The sequence below is a fragment of the Cadophora gregata genome (genome assembly GCF_030347475.1).
Source record: "Cadophora gregata isolate MNR1 chromosome Unknown scaffold_12, whole genome shotgun sequence".
Classification (NCBI taxonomy): Eukaryota; Fungi; Ascomycota; class Leotiomycetes; order Helotiales; family Ploettnerulaceae; genus Cadophora; species Cadophora gregata.
Window position 1 is genome coordinate 2,020,022 of NW_026695935.1, and position 18,431 is coordinate 2,038,452.

General features: G+C 48.8%; 9 protein-coding genes across 9 annotated transcripts; 2 read left to right on the top strand and 7 right to left on the bottom strand.

Annotated features, from left to right (window-relative positions):
• Positions 1-256: 256 nt before the first annotated feature.
• Positions 257-1,387, bottom strand: ONS95_003464 (uncharacterized protein; the record flags this gene model as incomplete). Its single annotated transcript, XM_058496776.1, has 2 exons — positions 257-659; positions 753-1,387. The coding sequence occupies 2 exons, from the start codon at positions 1,385-1,387 to the stop codon at positions 257-259; spliced, it is 1,038 nt and encodes a 345-aa protein (XP_058354028.1).
• A 296-nt stretch (positions 1,388-1,683) lies between these two features.
• Positions 1,684-3,794, bottom strand: ONS95_003465 (uncharacterized protein; the record flags this gene model as incomplete). The annotated part of the gene is made up of 5 exons (XM_058496777.1): positions 1,684-2,414; positions 2,515-2,707; positions 2,776-2,936; positions 3,071-3,606; positions 3,673-3,794. The coding sequence occupies 5 exons, from the start codon at positions 3,792-3,794 to the stop codon at positions 1,684-1,686; spliced, it is 1,743 nt and encodes a 580-aa protein (XP_058354029.1).
• Positions 3,795-4,466: 672 nt separating this feature from the next.
• On the bottom strand, positions 4,467-5,744 carry ONS95_003466 (uncharacterized protein; the record flags this gene model as incomplete). The annotated part of the gene is made up of 1 exon (XM_058496778.1): positions 4,467-5,744. One exon carries the CDS (start codon positions 5,742-5,744, stop codon positions 4,467-4,469), a length of 1,278 nt encoding a protein of 425 aa, XP_058354030.1.
• A 460-nt stretch (positions 5,745-6,204) lies between these two features.
• ONS95_003467 (uncharacterized protein) lies at positions 6,205-8,030 on the bottom strand (the record flags this gene model as incomplete). Its single annotated transcript, XM_058496779.1, has 5 exons — positions 6,205-6,814; positions 6,920-7,197; positions 7,251-7,512; positions 7,604-7,911; positions 7,970-8,030. 5 exons carry the CDS (start codon positions 8,028-8,030, stop codon positions 6,461-6,463), a joined length of 1,263 nt encoding a protein of 420 aa, XP_058354031.1. The 3' UTR covers positions 6,205-6,460.
• Positions 8,031-8,432: 402 nt separating this feature from the next.
• CEL1 (Esterase/lipase/thioesterase) lies at positions 8,433-9,555 on the bottom strand (the record flags this gene model as incomplete). Its single annotated transcript, XM_058496780.1, has 3 exons — positions 8,433-9,051; positions 9,100-9,395; positions 9,457-9,555. 3 exons carry the CDS (start codon positions 9,553-9,555, stop codon positions 8,433-8,435), a joined length of 1,014 nt encoding a protein of 337 aa, XP_058354032.1.
• A 475-nt stretch (positions 9,556-10,030) lies between these two features.
• ONS95_003469 (uncharacterized protein) lies at positions 10,031-12,136 on the top strand. Its single transcript, XM_058496781.1, has 3 exons — positions 10,031-10,391; positions 10,447-11,283; positions 11,331-12,136. The coding sequence occupies exons 1-3, from the start codon at positions 10,270-10,272 to the stop codon at positions 12,127-12,129; spliced, it is 1,758 nt and encodes a 585-aa protein (XP_058354033.1). The 5' UTR covers positions 10,031-10,269; the 3' UTR covers positions 12,130-12,136.
• Positions 12,137-12,296: 160 nt separating this feature from the next.
• On the bottom strand, positions 12,297-12,620 carry ONS95_003470 (uncharacterized protein; the record flags this gene model as incomplete). Its single annotated transcript, XM_058496782.1, has 1 exon — positions 12,297-12,620. The coding sequence occupies one exon, from the start codon at positions 12,618-12,620 to the stop codon at positions 12,297-12,299; it is 324 nt and encodes a 107-aa protein (XP_058354034.1).
• A 9-nt stretch (positions 12,621-12,629) lies between these two features.
• On the bottom strand, positions 12,630-13,779 carry ONS95_003471 (uncharacterized protein; the record flags this gene model as incomplete). The annotated part of the gene is made up of 4 exons (XM_058496783.1): positions 12,630-13,156; positions 13,210-13,309; positions 13,370-13,511; positions 13,559-13,779. 4 exons carry the CDS (start codon positions 13,777-13,779, stop codon positions 12,630-12,632), a joined length of 990 nt encoding a protein of 329 aa, XP_058354035.1.
• A 738-nt stretch (positions 13,780-14,517) lies between these two features.
• Positions 14,518-17,483, top strand: ONS95_003472 (uncharacterized protein). Its single transcript, XM_058496784.1, has 2 exons — positions 14,518-15,181; positions 15,243-17,483. Exon 2 carries the CDS (start codon positions 15,416-15,418, stop codon positions 17,186-17,188), a length of 1,773 nt encoding a protein of 590 aa, XP_058354036.1. The 5' UTR covers positions 14,518-15,181; positions 15,243-15,415; the 3' UTR covers positions 17,189-17,483.
• The last annotated feature ends 948 nt before the right edge of the window (positions 17,484-18,431 follow it).

The following is an 18,431-nucleotide window of genomic DNA, read 5'->3' on the forward strand; positions in this document are numbered from 1 at the left end:
ATGGAGACATAATTGATGCAAGAACTCGGTTGATATCATATGTACCTGACTCACTTGAAAGTGAGCCCAGACTGTGGTCTGCTTCGGGGCTTATCACGTGACTTTCTCATCCACTCTCAAAATTGAATCCCTTCGAGGCTTCCTGATCATCGTGGCTCATACAAGGACAAAAGAATCAATTACATCCTACAATATACGTCATAATACTACAGCTCCTTGGCCAAAAGTCAATGCCAAACTTTCCAGTCTAACTGTCTCACTTCCAATCTCTCAACACCGTCTCCCCCTCCTTCACCCCTACAAACCCCAAACTCTCCTTCCAAAGTCTCTTCTGCAACCCCTCATCATTGGCCTCCGGCACAGTCTTATACAGCACCCCACCATCAACATACAACGCCTTCGGAAATTCCCCGAACTTCGTCCGATCAAAACACAAAGTCAGTAGATACCCGCCGTTCCGCTCAGGCGTGCGAAGCATCGGATTAGACGAGAAGATCCAGGCGAACCGAGCAACGAATTTGATGCATGCGAAAGAGATCTTGACAGTTGGGTCGCCGTTGCGGGTTAGGTTCGTGGCGCCTATCCAGCCTGGGTCGTGGCCGATGATGGAGATGTTGGAGAGTGAGGGGTCGGTGTTGATGCGGCGTTGGAGTTCGTGCCTGTTTAGTATCAATAACAAATCCCAAAATCCAAACACCCAACATCAATTTCCAAAAACAAGAAAGAACAATGAAGGAAAACGAAACACTCACATCCAAGCCCCCATCAAAATCTTACTCAACGCATACCTCCTCTGCCCAGTCTTAAGCACATCCCCGTCCGGAAAATCCTCTATCCCCTTGGCCATATTCTCACAACTCGTCGTCACTATCCCCGCCCTCTGCTCCTCCCGACTAAAATTCCCATTATTCACCCACCACCGCACATCCGACGACGTGCTCCCCACATAAATCACCCGCCCATGCCCCTTATCCATACTCTCCAGCAGCAACAGCGTCAACAAGAAATTAGCCAGGTAATTCACAAAAAACGTCCTCTCGAACCCATCGGCCGTAAAATGTTCCCGCGCCGTATCCTGCACGCCCGCATTCAGGATGAGTGCTGAAATGGGCGGGATGGAACCAGATGAGATGCGAGAGTTGATATCTTTTGCGAACGAGTGGATGCTGGATTGAGAAGTGAGATCTATAGCGAGGAGGATGTAGTTGTGGGATTTGGGCGCTTTGAGGAGTGCGGTTTTGAGATCTGTTGCTTTGGCGGGGTCGCGGACGGCGTAGATGGCGGAGTGGGTGTGTGCGTAGGGGGATTTGAGGAATTGGGAGATGAAGCCGAAGCCGATGCCGCCGTTGGGGCCGGTGATGAGGATTGAGCCTTCTTGGGATGACATGTTTTGGTATTTTTGGTGTTAGAGATGACTGAGGGTTGTACAGAATGAAGAATAGGAAATGGAGATGTTTGGAGCGGGTCTCGGGTATCACGCTGGACTTTGGCGAGCGGCGAAGCACCTTGCAGTCAGCACTTACATCATAACTGGCATGCTTCGCGAACCTTGGCATAGTACATATCTCAGCGCTACCCCGGACACTTTGGAAGCTAGTTTGGGACCGGGGTTGGCAGGTCATTCATTCTGGTATCATGTCATGTCATACAATCAGCAAAAGGGTATCTCAACAACAACAAAATCTAAAGATATTCAACCTCGGCCTCCACCTTCCATTTCAATGGCATGCCCTTTCCCACTTTCCGAAACATTCCCTCTACATCCCCAATCTGAATTCCAAGTTGAGCTTTTTGAGACACAAAAAGTTTCAATCGTATTCCAACATGATGGCTTTTCTTCCCTAGCCCACTGGCAGTCGAAGCTTGCATCTTGACAGTTTCCTCCAACATTTTATCATTGACTGGTAAGGCAGGCATAATCGTGGCCAAGAAGCTTGCCAGTGTGCCAATGTAATCACACCACCAAGCTGTCTCATGACCAACCAGTGCCCGAAGATTATCGTGGACTCCTCGGTCGACACGACCTAGATCATTGCCCCAACGAGCAGACATTATGAGAGCGATAACTGCTCGAATCTCGTGCGTCATTCCAGGAAGTCCGGCTAGGATCCCAGTGATGGGATTGTGCAATGCTTTAGCTGAATTTGCTCCGTCTGGGTCACCCATCGATTGCCATGTATTCCTTGCAACGAAATGTAGAAGCTCGTGTGATAGAATGGCTGGATATCCTTCTGGCATGGCCATCAGAAATATTTGAACCATACTTTTTAGAACAATCGGGTCTTGGTTTGGAGCGTGACCTGGGAGAAGTGCAAGTGGGTTGGATTCCCTAATAGCTGGTGGAAGCTTCATGTAGAGTACCCCTTCTCTGTTTCCCCCGCTGCAGAAGACAACTTGCTTGATCTTCGGGATTGCTGTATTCTGAGTCAGCGTGGGTAATGCATTTACACCAAGGCGTACATGCAACATTTTCATGACTTGGAGTTCGAAAGGGTGACTGATATGATCACTGACCTTCAACGAGGGATTGGACGACGGATACAATAGCTGGGAATTGTTCTCTCCTTCGTTTGGACATTCCAAAGATCTTGCCCTCTTCATAGTTGTTAACATGCAGCATTTCTTGCCATTTGATGAACCGGCTCCCAGGTACAGTATAACCACCAATAGCAGGTATGGGGTATGGCTGTATTGGATCGGTATGCATCTGAAAGAATGTCAGATGAGGTCATTGTTCTTGAATCAATTTGGATCTTGGGCAGAAAAATGTCGTACCAGCATGCTTCCATATCCTCGAAATCCTCCACCACAGAAATATATGGTGATGCCCTCTTTACTCTCTGATTGTCGTTTGAGATTTGGAAACTTTGAGATCAACTCGTCATACGTCTCCTTCATCCGGGTTCTTAACTCGGTTTTTGTTGAATGGGCAGTACCTGAGATGCCGTTCAGTCAGTCAAGATGTCCCAGATTGGTTGACGACAATCGAGATACGCAAATGCACCATGATGCATTGGATACCCTTAGGAAATATGCCAACCAAATCCGTCAGAGAAAAAATGTGACCCACTTTCTGTACTCAACGCCAACGTCAACTTCGCCGCCCCAAACGGCAAACTCATCGCCGCACCCGCAGCCAAAACATCATACCCACCCCCCTCCTCCCCCTTCCCCGAATCCACATAAGTCATTTGCACACTCCCACCCCCCAAATCCATAAACAGTCCCTCCACGCCGGTAAATCCACTCCTCGCACCCATCGCCCCAAACAGACTCTCCATACCAGGACTCAAGATATTAACCTTCAATCCACTACTCTTCTCAATCGCCGCAAGCATCTCGTCCCGATTATGCGCCGTGCGCATGGCTTCTGTGGCGAAGACGCTGATGTTGTGCCGGGGCACGGAGTACGCGTCGCAGATGGAGGAGAAGCGGCTGAGGGTGTCGGATACAAGGGATATTGTGGATGGGGAGAAGTGGAAGGGTTTGGAGTTCGGAGAGGAGGAGTGCAGGGCGTCGTAGAGGGAGATAGGGGCTCGCGAGCGATAGATGCAGTGCAGGAGGCGGGGGATGGTGAGATCTGATATGGAGAAGCGGATACCGTTACTAGATAGGTATCGTGAGCTGATGCTGGATGCGTTGGGTAGGACTTTGGAGAGGAAGAATGTTTACCTGCCCATGTCTACGAGTCCGTACAGCTGATTCGAGGAGCTGGTAGAGAATGGAGACATCGATGTCGCGAAATTGTCGATCGTGATGACCGTTCCGCCATTTTCTGACGGCATTTCGGACATTGAGGCGGGGGGTTGATGTTGATTGAAGCACGAAGAATAATTTGGAGATGAGAAAGTTGGAAGTTGTGCCAAGATCTGCCCCTCGATCAAACAGAGCAAACAGGCGGGGTGAAGAACCCCGCGCCTAAGAACCCCGCGCCTTTCCTCCCTTCCAAAGCCATGGATTGTTTTGTATTCGGAAAGCCGAATGGTAATTATGAGTGTGGAAATCAAATGCAGCTGAATCACCGCTAAAAGGTTTTGGGTATAAATAAATCCATTCCATTCCAGAATCTTAATAAATTTGTGTCATAAAAATTGCACCACATTGGCAATTGGCCCCTTCCAAGTAAACACACTGAAGCGAGAAATTGCTCCTAAGATAAACAAGACTAGAAAGCCAAGTCTTCATATTTCTTGCCAGTATAGCCTCTCCAAAGTCGGTTCCCCCTTACTATAACTGTCCCCCTTACTATAACTGACTTTGCATCATATCATCCCGCAATGCTTAATCCTCAGTAATCACTAGCCACAAATGATGTAGTTTGTAGCACACCTGCAGAGAATCAAGACAACACAGAGAAGGGGAATCTGTTCGGTCCTTCGATCTATCAAAAGCCATAAGGAAGTTCAGGAAGAAGGATCAAACAATCGCTTCGGGTATCAATCAACCCATCCACTCACCACCCCTTCCTAATAGAACACCCTCAAGACCGCATAACCCCCATGAAAGACCGCCCACAAAACCGGATACACAACCGGCGCCCACCAATTCTCCCTAATATCAAAGCCCACCCTCCTCAACAACCAATTCTGCATACTACTTCTTGGCGCTCCTGCAGTGAAGAACATATCCGCCATCATTCCATGCGTTATTCTCTGCGCATGTCCCGCACGAACAAACATATCCTCCTCGAAAGCCTTAATTCGAGCATTGACTTCCTCCACACCGCCTGTCTGCAAACCATCAATGACAGCTTTTGACAATTTCATCGCATCATAAAAAGCCAAATTGACGCCCTCGCCTGCAAACGGCGTCATCAGATGTGCTGCGTCACCGAGAAGCGTGACGCCTTTTCGATGAACCCATCTATATCCCTCAGGTAGATAGTGAAGGTTATAAACCTTCATTTCCAATTCCGCCTTATCAATCATATCTTTCAGCTCTGGAGTCCAGTCCGCAAACATGTCCTGTATCTCTTTCTTCCCCAGTGCCTCTTCCGGCGCCTTGCCATCAGGAAACTGCACATACAATCCTACATCAATCCCCCCGTCTCCAAGCTGCTGTCCCGAAATCGACTTCCCGTCGCCAAATGCAAACAATGAGCCTCTATTCACCAACTTGGAAGATTCCGGTGCAATTTTCGCGGCATCGGGAATAGTAAGCGCGTATTTCGAGATACCAGAAAACACCGGTCTCTGCTGCTCATCCAAATACCTCCTCGTCCGACTCCATCCCCCATCAGCACCAACCACCAGGTCAAACCCCTCCCTAACCTCCCCATTCGCAAAGTGTAACCTCATCTTCCCTCCCTCTTCCTCAACACCATCCAATTTAAGCCCCCACTCCACGCTCCCTTCCCCCTCAGGCAAAGCATCAATCAACATCGTCCTCAACTGGAACCTATCAATCTCCGGATTCCCCTTTCCATCCCCATCTGACGCCGGAATTGAAAACCACGTTTTGAGCTTCTTGTTGGTGATTCGCATGGCTGAGCCATCAAAACGCGCGTATTTCAGAAACTCGGAGTAGAGGCCGGCGGTTTTGACGGCGGCGAGCCCGGTGGTGGGGTGTAGATCCAATGTACCGCCTTGGGCGCGAAAATTGGGAGTTGGTTCTGATTCGAAGATTGTGATGGTGATAGATTGTGAGGGAGGAATTTGGGCCTGGGATTGGGAGTGGACGAGCAGGCGGGCGAGCATGCAACCTGAGGGGCCGGCGCCGATGATGGCGATTTTGAAGGGAGCCATGGTTCTGAGGTCGATTGCGATTGTGTTTGATAGAGAATAAAAGAGAGTTTTGAGGTGGAATGGATGTTTTGAGAGCCAAACTCTTGAAGGCGACTTCGAAGTCGAAGAGTTACGTGAATGGAGAAGCCACGATGAGAGGTGAATTCAAGTGAAGCAAACTCATATATGGGCCTAGAATTTGGCTCAGATGAAGCGAGTATGCGACTTATTCGATGATTTCTTTCATGAAAAATGTTAAATCGGAAACTGAGCGGGGTTCATTGTGTGAATGGACGTTGAGGAGAAAGGAAGAGTTTCATGAAAGAGCAGCTGAAGTCGGGCGGCAGCCGCGACTTTTGTTCCCGTCTTGCTTCAGTCCGGCCGTAAGCGATGGCGTACAAACACGCCGAACCAACAAACGCGAAGGATTCAGCCTCAAATAGAGCGTTCAGAGTGGTCTATTTACGTTCGAAGCAGGCATGGCATTAAACTGGTTAATTCTCCTTAAGTTCATAGACACTCATACTGCTGACTTCCTTCAATTCCAAAACTTGAGATTTCTCGCCAATCTGCCTTTTTATATACAATCAGCGAAGATGCGTACTAAAAAGAGATTCGGAGTATATCTAGGCTACAAGTACACTCACATGAGAATCTTGCTAATACAACCATATTCTAACTCTTCGTGAGATATAAACCTTCGCATTATATCACACATCTATCCCCCGTTCTCATTCTCATCTTGGCCTCCTTCTCCCAAATGGATGAAAACTTATCTTCGAGTTCTTGATTACCAACCTTGGCATACCATCTATAGTATCCTCAATCAAAGAATTCTGGTGTCTATCAGAACGATGCGAGCTCGAATTTCTGCTCTGGTGATGCCGTCTCGACCGTCCTGATTCATACCTTGAGTGCTGGTGATGAGATGAGTCTGGTCTGTGGTCAACTGCTCCTGCTGGGAGCTGTGTCGCAGATCCCCATGGTGTTGTCCCTCTCACTTGCATCGTATCGTATCGAGCAACAATATAAGTGTCACTTCCCTTCGTCACTCTCGCCATTCCCACTTTAGTCACGTCATGGCAAATGATCTGCTTCCACGGTTAGCTATCAATCCGCAGCAACGACTTCTGGGGCCCAGCCGAAACGAAAATATGAAAAAGAGGCACTAGTAGCAAAAATGCCGAGCTTCTTACCTGAGTATAATGCCCAACCTGCTCCCCATTCGGATCCTCATCACCAACTGCCTCTCCATGATAATGCCACTTCTCGTTTATCCATGCTCTAATGGCTGACGAATAGCTCTGAACATTATATTTCGACCAGAACAAGTTCTCGCCCATGACCCATTGGTCGTCATGTTTCATGCCAGTGTTACGTCGTGCTAGTTTTTTCGCCCATGCCATTGCCAGTATGGCGAGTGTTTCGCTCCATACGAGATCTGGACGTGGTCCTCCAGGAGCTTCATGACGAGCTGCCAGACGTGAATGAATATTCTTCGGAAGTATTCCAAGGTGGTTCACGTACCTTCATTATGCAGGTCCAAGATTTTCTCTATCTCGTGATCTGGTAGCGATCTGGCTGGTTTTGACTTCGCGGATGGGCCAGCAGTTACAAGGGTAGATGATTTTTGGAGAAGACTTGGGTTGCTCGGTACAGATAGGTGCTTGTGCCCTCCCCATGGTAAGCTCCCAATCTCTTGCGGTCCGTCGTATCGAGCAACGATATACAGCCACTCTCCAGACCAGATTTTCACCATTCCAACTTTTGTCGTCTGGGAACAAATGATCTTTCGCACTTTGTCAGCATGACTCTTGTAACTTAAGCTCATAGACAAGGCTCATAACCCATCCTAAATCTGAACCTCTTCCTATACATACCTGCGTATAATGCCCCACCATCACACCCCTTCCATTCCTCCCATTAGCAGTCATCGGCTCCCCCTTATAATCCCTCTTCTCTCTAACCCACCCTCTAATCGCAGTACACAAATCCATCTTTCCTCCTTCCCCACCAAAGAGATTCTCTCCCATGGTATATGGCTTCTTCCGAAGACTTGGGTCGTGTTGGAGCTCACCTTGACGCTTCATATTTTGTACCATCTTCTTGCCCCATTCTGCGGCTGCCGCGGAGAGTGAGTCAGACCATACGAGGCCGTGTCGGGGAGGACCGGGTGCTGAACGTCGGGCTGAATGGAGAGGTTAGTGGGGAGATGGGGAGATTTTAGGGATGAGTATAAAACGAACCTTCGTTGTGTAGGTCGAGGGCTCTTTGTTTTTCTTCTGCTGAAATAGCCGAGATGGACATTGTTGAACTGGCTGAGCGGAATTTGTGGAGATGATGAAGCTGTTAGAAAATTTACAGCAGTTTCACCATCTAATCGTAGAATCAGTTCATTTCGTTGAGCTCGCCACATAGCATCTGACTGTTCTACCACGGTTTGGAACGCGTTGTGAATCACCCATCGTCTTACAACACTTCAGCGATTGGAGTCTTCGAACTGTTTTGGCTGAAGTTGGTATGTGTACAGATGGCAAGATGAGTCAACTGAACAACAAATGTCATGGAATTTTGACCTCAAGTGAGGCTGGTATGATATATACAAGAAAAGACAGATATGTACAAGAAAGCTTCCAGAGCAAAATGATGGAGCCAAAAACGAAACTGAGCTACGCTCAAAGCCCAAAACACCAGACAGTGATCCATCGATTAGCATTCATCATCAGCAGCAGCCTCTGGAACGTTAGAGGCTACGGGGGCAGCAGAGGAAGTCTGCACGAGGGTTTGGAGGGTAGATGGGACGGCGGTAGATGCGATAGGAGCTGCCGTCTCGATCGCTGCAGCTGAGGTGGTTATAGCTGGGACAGTTGAGTTTGAAGCAACAGACGTAGCAACAGGAGCCAAAACTGAAGAAACAGGAGCTGATTCTAAAGCTGAACTGCTTACATTTGGTGCCGCACTGCCGGCAGACCCACCACAAGTGAAGAGTTTTGGGCCGGGAATGGTGTAGGTAGAGGCTTTGTACGCATCGTATGTGATTCCTGGGTCGGTGGGCTTGTAGGCTCCTGGGAAGGAAACGAGCGAGGAGGGCTTGGTGCTTCCGCTGCCGGTCACCTTGATCTGGTGGCATGAGGGGTAGAATTGAGCTCCTGGGTAGGCGTATGCGGCATGCAATGCGATGACCTCGTGGCGGACAAGGTAGGAACCTGGGGCTAAGCAGGAGGGGATGGTGTAGCTGAGGAATCCTCCGGCCTTCTCAATGGCATCGGCGGCCCAGACGTTGGAAGTTCCTGTGCGGCCAGCCTCTTGGACCTTGAACCAGACAGCACTGTATTTGTCAGGAATTTTTCAACTTCCTGCCTTGAAGAATGCTTACCTGGACTTAGGCTCAAACTTGGTGCAGTCTCCACCAGGGCACAAGGCCATGTAAGTAATAACGGGTCCCATGTGTGACTCTGGCCATAAGGTCCAGTACAAATCAACTCGAGATCCAGCAGCAACAGGGCCAGCGGTCAATTTGGCGGGGGAAGACCCAACGATTCCTCCGGCGGTATATCCTCCACATTGGATGTCGATGGAAGTGAGGTCCTCTACGGGTCCATTGCCTTGGATAGCTCTGAAGATCCGGTCTGGGAGAGGGGTAGTGTAAGGGTCTTGATACGGTTGGTAGCCCTAATTTTGACTGATTAGCTGATGTTTACACCGAAATGCTCAGAAGTAGGGAATTTCTCACAGTGTATGAAACTCCACCAATGGAAGCATTGTTAACATATCCATGGGCAGAAACAGTGGCTGCCAGAGCCGCAAGAATGGAGAAGGTAGCGAAAGACATAATAATGAGTGTATTTGAGAAGGTTTAGAGACTTGCTTGCCCTCTCATTATGGCGGCTCCTTAACCTTTATACAAGCTTCACTACCGCCATAGTGGAAACCCAATCTCCTCCTCATCTGATGTCTAAACTGCCAAGAGACACAGTGCATTGCTTGGCCTTGTTGTCAGGAGGGCGTTGCGCTGCGAATAGGGGCATATCGACATGTTTCTTCCAACGTCTGCAAGGGATTGATATTGCAGCAATATAAACGGAACAAATGTTTCCCAACTTGTCGTCCGAACTCCACTTCTCGATATTTTCTGCGCCACTGTTGCTGTTTCAAGTGGTGCAGGGCGTCAGGGCGGCTCGCCAGAATGGGCCGTGGAACCCGGGAACCGGGAGTGGTGGGTCGTTGGATCCACCACTAGGAGAAAACATCGTGGCGCTGTGTTACAAACTAGCCGAAGATATATTATCTTGCCCTTGGCCCCAGTTGCACGAGGACTGTTGCTCTTCTTTGCAATTTTGCCAAAATGTTGGAGCTCTTATTGACATCACATCTTCCTCCACTCACTTCCGCTCTTTGAGCGCGAGGGATTCAAGGAACGGATCAACATGGTGTTTGCGGCACAGCACGTTAGCCGCTGACGACTGAATGTTATCGCGACAACAACAATTGATATGGAAGTCCATTATCGCGACAGTAAGCTTCACATCTACTTGGTACTACGTGAATGAAGCGGCTTCCTTCTTCATTTTCCCTTACACTTTCAAAAATGTCATCAGTGAATATCAATGCCCCGAAGCGAGTTGTGGTGATCGGTGCAGGATGGGCAGGTCTTGTCGCTGCCAAAACGTAAGTAGAGCATCTTCCCGTGATCGAGAGCGGCAGATTATTGATTTGGTTCTAGATATCTGCAAATTGACCCAAGTATAAACCTCACTATTTTCGACAGCGAACGAACACTCGGTGGGGTCTGGAATGCGGACCGATGTTTCCCTGGCTTCCTTGCAGATAGTCCATCTGGACTATTCGACTATTCAGACCTGCCGATGAGAGATGCTATTGGATTGAAAGACTGGTCAGATCTTCCTGGGGAGAAAGTACATGAATATTTGAAGGCATACGCGGAGAAGTTCTCATTGGTGGAAAAGATGCGACTCAACACCAAAATATCGCGTGTGACTCGCCATGTCGATCAGAGAGCTTGGGATCTTGAAATAGAAGGATCCGGGGAAGTAATCACCTGTGAAAAATTGCTGGTCGCTACTGGATTGAACTCTAAGCCAAATTGGCCAGACATACCTTTGAAAGACTTCGCGGGATTAGTTATTCACTCCAAGGATATCGGTACAAGGCATGCTGACCTTTTGTCGGAAAAGGTACAGCGGGTTGCTGTCTATGGAGGTTGCAAGTCTGCCATAGATGCTATCATTCTTTGCATTAATGCTGGGAAACATGTCGACTGGATCATTCGCGAGACTGGGAATGGTCCAGGAATGATGGTGCAAGTACGCAAGAGAGGGGTACATGGTGCCCGACTCATTGGAAGATTCAAAAACATCCTCACACCATCAATCTTCTCCGTCGACTCATTCTGGTATCGCTTCCTGCACAGTGGAAAGAGCCGACTTGGCAACTGGATATGCAAGAAGGTTTGGGCGAAGGCAAGCTCTGTGCCATTGAGTATGAGTCCATATGACAAGAAATGCCCCAACATGGAAAAGCTCAAGCCGGAGACGGGCGAGTAAGTGATATCACTATAATGTCTTTATTTGACTAAGGATGTGGTAGTGCCTTGTTCTTTACGGCTAGCCTTGCCGCACTTCATGGCTCGAAGAAATTCGTTGACGAACTGCACTCTGGGACCATGATTCAGGTTCACCGTGCGACAATCGCATCAATGTCTGGATCCAGCATAGCCTTGAACAATGGAGACACTCTACCTTGCGATACGGTAATATTTGCAACCGGCTGGGACTATATGTCAACTCTGTTTGACCCAGCAGACTCCCTCTCACTTGGCATAACCGCGCCCTTGCAGGACGAAGACCCAAAAATAGCTTCTTACTGGGAGAAGCTCCACATGAAAGCCGACAAAGATGTCCTCGAGAAGTTTCCAGTCCTCAAGAACCCCCCTCCATACCATCCCCGACGAGTAATCCACACACCATATCGACTGTACCGATACATTCTCCCCCCATCCTTAGCCGCGCAAGACGACAGATCCCTCGTTCTCCTAGGTCTAGTCACATCCGTACAAACATCCATCTTCGCCGAGGTCTCTGCACTCTGGGCAGTGTCCTGGATGGAAGGCATGCTAGGTATCTCCAAGTCAAAGGAAGAGATGGACTACGAGATCGCAAAGGTCAACGCCTGGTGCGAGCGCAGGTATTTGGCGAGAGGTCGGACGAGACAGATTGCTTCGGCGGAGATTCAGGATATCACTGATCTATTGATGCGGGACATGGGCTTAAAAGTGTATCGGAAGTCAAATATATTCTCGGAGATGTTTCTTCCTGGTTCGGCGCAGGATTATAGAGGGATTGTAGAGGATATGTTGGAGAAATCGAAGGTGAAGAGTGAGAAATAGAGTTGGGTATTATTAATCTATAGACTGTCTAATGATTAAAATTACAAGGACAAATGAAATCTGGGGCTATCCTCTTTTCTCGCTCAGCCTGCCGTCGTTCATGTCTATACTATTGAGTGACGAGCAACACCGGGCACTCCAACATCCTTCAATCGCAGCATCGTGCTTCATGCCTTGCTCGAAATCCCCTTGGGGTTGAAGAATTTCACCACCAGGATGCCAAATCCACCAACAAGAACCATAACACCACTGAAAAACGCAACTTCATCGAACCCACCATACTGCTTGGCAAGAGCTCCATCAATCGGCGGTCCAATAAGTGCAGCGATTGCAACAACAGCCATTCCCATCCCCATGTACGTCCCGATCTCCCTCGCATCCGGCGTGATCTGCGCAAGACAAACAGCCATTCCAGAAATGATCGCTCCAGAACAGAATCCATAGAATCCAGCAAACACTATAATCCCCGCATTATTATTCAACTTCTGCATGCACAGGATCTAAAGCCCCGTACTCAATCCAGCCGCACAGAGAGCATTCAGTCGACCGAGTTTATCGCCCAGCACTCCAGGAATGACTCTCCCGAAGAAAGACGCGCCATTCAGAATCGAGAGCAGATATCCAGCCAGTTTCGGAGTCATGCCTTTCTCCACAGCAAAACTCGGCAGGTAGAAGAACGGCATAAACATCCCCATCAACATCAAGAATACAGCAGCCAACAAACTCACATACTGCGGGTTCTTGAATGCTTCAGGCAGGAAGAAGCTGTTCTTTCGTGGTGGGAGGCGGGGTCGGATCGCTGTGGCGGCTGGGAGCATCAATACTAGCATGATGAAGCCGATGATGCGGACTGTCCAGCCGAAGCTCAGAGAGCTGCTGTTGAGCATTTTGCTGAGCATGATGGGGAATAGGACACCGCCGATTGAAGACCCGCCGATTGTGAGACCCATTGCGGTGCCGCGTTTTTTGTTGAAGTACTGCCCTGTGGCGGCCATTGCGGGGGCCATGCTCATTCCCATGGAAACGCCTGGACTGTTGTTAGTGTTGAAATCTCGAATAGGGTTGAAAAGGCTCTCGTACCACCGAGAACACCTTGCGCGAGGAGGAATTGATAGAATGAGTTGCAGAGACTGGTCATCATGACCGAGATCAGGTATCCAAGGATTGAAGGCCATATGATCTATTGGACGAGCCACTTAGTTCAAGAACAAGTAGCAGATGGGTATGAATTTGGACATACCTTGGATCTGTATGTATCAAACATCGGCCCACCAACCAGATTCCCAGAGAACACGAAGAAGATTTGCAGAGATCCGATCCATGATATCGTTGAAGGGGACTCGTTCCGAAGTTGGTGTCTTTGATAGTACTCTTGATAGACACTATCATGGATCAGACACCGTGTAACACCACACAAGAGACAACATACCCGAACGCGTTTGCGTAACCAAACCCACAAAATAAGACTCCAGATGCACCAGCCACAACCAACCAAGCCCTCAGTCCACCTTCGGGGAAATCAGTCTCAGGCTTTCCGCCCCCGTTGACCATATAAGGTTTCTCGGATGGCGCTTCAATGCTTGCTTCAACATCTCGAACTTTATTTTCTTTCTCCATGTCAAATGCGGGGCTAGCCTTGTAGACGTCCATCTCGATCGATTCTGACGACTTCGAATTGCGATTTTAGGCAGATTGTCAAGTCGTTTCAAATAGCTTCAATGGTGAAGCTGATCTTGTACAGCTAGAGGAATGACTCGTACTCAAATGGCAGCATCGTTATATATGACATCAAAAATAATATCGATGTTGTGAACATTCCAAGCGGCTGAACGGAGATAGCGCTGAATTCAAACACTGATCTCAAGCCTTGCAGCAATCCTTGACAGTACCTCTCATAATAACCGGCCTATCAGCCCGTGCGGTACGAGACGGTGCTTTGTTACAATGGACCCCTTTATGCGACTCCATTCCTTTCATTTGACGCCTCGTCTCGCCTCGTCTGCATGTTGCAGACCACACATTCGTTGTTGTTTGACGCCACCAAAATCCGAAGCGCGAAGGCCGAGCTCGCTTCTGAAGTTAATTCCAACGCTGGTTAGTCAGCAGCTGTGCCGCCGCCAGGCCAGCACGTGATCTTATCTCCGCCCGCTCATTTCTCGGTCTTTTCAGCCTCACTGCAAACAATAAGCCGCATCACGGAGACAACAACTTTCTTGTCTTTGTGGTAAGAATCCACCTATATGACTCAAGACTGACGCCGACTTTCTTAGTGAAGCTCCAATAATATGCTTTCAAGCAGGTGCAAGCTTTTTTAGAGTGTGCTACTACTTGTAAGAGCGGAAACCTTCCCCCGTGGATCACCTGCGGGTCAAATATCTAATAAGAAAGCTTGTCTCGGGCTGTATGGTCAATCTGATAAAGTTACCAACACTGCTTCGTAACCTCAAAACACCGAGGACTCAGATCCATCCATAACTCCAGCCTCAAGATGTCCGAGTCCGGGGATGCACAACTGCCAGCCTCAGTGCCTCCAGTTACAGCTCCACGAAAGAGACGTCGGCCAGCCCTGTCCTGCGAGCCATGTAGGCGCCGGAAGATCAAGTGTGACCGCACTTACCCCTGTGGCCAATGCCAACAGTCGAAGACCATATCATGCACGTACAGTCCCGACAGCGTCCCCGGCGCAAGCCACGTGAATCGAGGAGGAGGCATCCAAAAACCCAGACAGGCAGTCCAAGAGCCTAGAGGAGATTCAACCCTTGGTAGATGGGCAAAAGAGAATGGCATCGCTATTCCAAGTCGTCCCCGTGGGCCTGCATCTACGTCTACTTCGAATGATCGTACTTCGGATACCGCCTCGCTAATGGGTCTCACTTCGTCCGATGCGTCTCATACGACTTGGTCTTCCCCTGGTGCCGAGGAGATTCAGGAGCTCCAAGATCTCGCGAGTAATCCTAAAAGCAAGCCATTGTTGAATCGCATTCTAGAAACGCACCGCCTCCTGGAAACGCTTTCAGAGGCCAAGGCCAAACCCTCGAGTACAACAGTAGAGGTCAGCATATTTACCCTTTCAACTTCACACTAGAATGTTATTGAACGCTTGCCATCCCTAGAGATGTTACTCCTGCCTTCTGTTATACTTCTCTGTTGCCATTAGCTTGTAAGATTTAGATATGCGAATACTGACTGCTAGATACAGAGGGAAGAGTTCAAGTTCAGACTTGAGCAAAAAGACCAAGTCCGTGGAACAGTATCCAAGACTCGATTCTTTGGACAGAGTCACTGGATGTACTCATTCGGAGTATTCGATCACATCTCCTGTACGAGCATCAACCCGTCGAACAACACCCCAGATCTGGCCGAGAACTTGAAGCAGTCGGAAGTTTATCGCAAGCTCGAAGAATGCAAGGCCATATCAAGAGCTGCGAAGGCAACACCACACAACTTGTATCTTTTGAATCCTAATTTTCGTGAAGCTGTCCCACCTCGGGATATTTGTGACAAGCTGGTGGCGTGCTATTTACGGACGTCTGAGTCGATCTATCGCATCCTACACATCCCTTCCTTTCACCGAGAGTACAACCAATACTGGCTAAACCCAGCAGGCACTGGCTCACCTTTCATCATCAAGCTACTCTTGATTATGTCCATTGGGGCTATCTACCACCAAGAGCCAGACTCTGTCCATTGGCGGGGTCAAGCACTTCAATGGGTCTACGCTGCTCAGTCATGGATTGCTACACCGTTTGAGAAGAAGAGACTTCATATCTCTGGACTACAAATCCATTGCCTCATCCTGATTGCACGTCTTGATAATGGTGTCGCGGGAGATCTGGTGTGGAACTCGGCTGGAGCATTGATTAGAACGGCATTCCAGATGGGGTATCACCGTGACCCGAAATTTCTTCCTCAAATGTCAGCCCTGCATGCCGAACTTCGACGACGACTTTGGGCAACTGTTCTCGAGCTCAACATTCAATCATCTCTGGACTCTGGAATGCCGGGTCTCATTTCTCCAAATGACTACGACACAGAACCACCATCCAACCTTGATGACGACGAGATTGACGAGCACGTAACAGCCACTCCAACCCCCAAGCCAATGGAAGTGTTCACTCAAAGCTCACTCCAGATCCGATTGTTGAGTAGCATGAAGCTGCGGCTCCTAATCGTTTCCCATTCAAACAACATCCGCATGGAGCCCTCGTATGAGGAAGTACTTCGCATCAGCTCCGAGTTGTCATTAGTACTGAAACAAAACAACGCGTTCATCACAAGGATCTGCCAGGCTTCACAGCCTCCAAGAATATCCCAAATGTTACGAAACATTTTCGACACCGCGATCCGAAGATTCCTACTCACTCTCCACCGGCCCTACTCTGCTCGAGCCACCCGTGATCCGCGATACTACTTCTCCCGCAAGGTGTGTATCGACCTCGCCGCCACCTTCCTCACATATCCCTCAACCAACCCATCCGAGCCCGTAGTCCCAGAAGGCTACCACGACGACTACACACGGATGACCATCATGCGTGGCGGCTTTTGCAAAGGACTGATTGTACATGCATGCATGGTCGTATTCTCCGAGATTCTGGCACAGCTAGAAGAAGATACCTCTTTCACAAGCCAAAGCAGACTCGGCCGCGAGCCACTCAAGCAACTCCTCCGAGACGCGGTCACACTCCTCGCTAAGAGAATTGAACTCGCAGAGAACAATGTCAAAGGGCATTTATTCATGTCAGTTGTCCTGGCACAGATCGAGGCGCTCGAAGATGGCGAGAATCCAGAACAACGTGTCATGGAAGCGGGACTGAAGAGCGTGGAGATGTGTCTTGGACTCTTGAAGAGCAGGATACCGCAGAGACTTAGCGCAGGTGATTATAATCGACATGTTGAGGATGGGACTTCGCCTGATGGGATTGGGGTCAGCGATGAGCCTGTCGTACATGACCCACGAATGGACTTTACGATGGATGATTGGAATATGGATTTTAATCTGCCGGAGTCGTGGTTATTGTCAGGATGGGAAGATAATCAGCCCTGGGGATTGCAGTTATAGATACCATGGGAGGGGGCCGAAGCGTTCAATGGCTGTTGAGTGAATAGATGGATGTAAGAACAAGGTGTACAATTACCACTCACTACATAGACTCGTTTGGGGCAATCCGGGATCACGACTCAACCACAGGGACCGCAAGGGAAGACGTACAAAATGAACATAAATTTACCTCTCTATCAAACAGAGCCTGGAATGTACTTATACATCTCGCAGGAATGCCAACCATCAATTGATTTGACGTAAGATATATAAGGCGGGTCAGTGAACTCACATCATTCTCTCCCGAGTCTCCCCTCCTTCTACCCACGAAAACACTATTTAAAAACACCACGTAAAACGCAATTCACAATCATTACATACTTCCATCCTCCCTCCCAAAAAACAATCACATGACCCCCTACCTACCTCCCCCCCCTTCATCCATTTCCATTCCATTCCTTCACCCCCTCCCTGCTCCCCCTCCACCACCGTACAAAGAGACGCCTTTGTTGCACATCGCACAATCCACATATATAAATAACCATAAAACCCGCCGCATGTGCAACCTTTCCTTAAAATAAAAAACCCTTTCACACACCCACTTCCAGTTTCAATGGCGTTAATTCCCCTCTCGGCACTGGTGCGTTGAAAGATGAAACATGAAACACCCCGACTGCAGTGCAGGACGCCGCGCTTAGAGCACGTGATGTTGGGCTGTCTCCGTGCCTTGGCGCCGAATGTTGGATTTGGTTGTGAAGAGAAGGGGGGAAGGGGAAAGGGGGGTTGGATGTATGTCGCAGGTGATGAGAACGTAACTATGCTTCTTTCAGGCCCAAGAGTTTTGCACTCTGATGCGCCCTGATTTTAAGAAGGTCATCACGGAAGATCTGCTATTTCACGTGACAATCTTTATGAACGGCATCTTTCCACGATAATGTTTTCTGTTGCATATCGTTCGATCCTGCCTATAAATACTATGCCGCATTTTTTACGTCAAGCCCGCAGCAGAGGTGAAAGGTCTATGGTATCACTTCTGAGATTTTAGTGAGGATCTCATCAGATCGGATTTTGGATTTCAAGTGTGGCGTCGGAAGGATTCTGGGGCAGAGCATGATCTGATCTGATCCTTCTTCGGCTTAGAAGGGGCTGCTAATGGATTACGAAATGGATATTCGCCGCCTCGTGTTTAAACAATGTCAGATTGTCCTGGAGAGCTGGAAAATAAGTTTTGAATTCTTGTGTTGACAAATGTTGTCGCTAAATC

Excerpts from the sequence above, each read along its gene's own strand:
- ONS95_003469 (XM_058496781.1), top strand. The coding sequence starts at position 10,270 with ATGAAGCGGCTTCCTTCTTCATTTTCCCTTACACTTTCAAAAATGTCA. Across the intron at positions 10,392-10,446 it reads GGTCTTGTCGCTGCCAAAAC|ATATCTGCAAATTGACCCAA; the intron begins GTAAGTAGAGCA and ends ATTTGGTTCTAG. Across the intron at positions 11,284-11,330 it reads CTCAAGCCGGAGACGGGCGA|TGCCTTGTTCTTTACGGCTA; the intron begins GTAAGTGATATC and ends AGGATGTGGTAG.
- ONS95_003472 (XM_058496784.1), top strand. The coding sequence starts at position 15,416 with ATGTACTCATTCGGAGTATTCGATCACATCTCCTGTACGAGCATCAAC.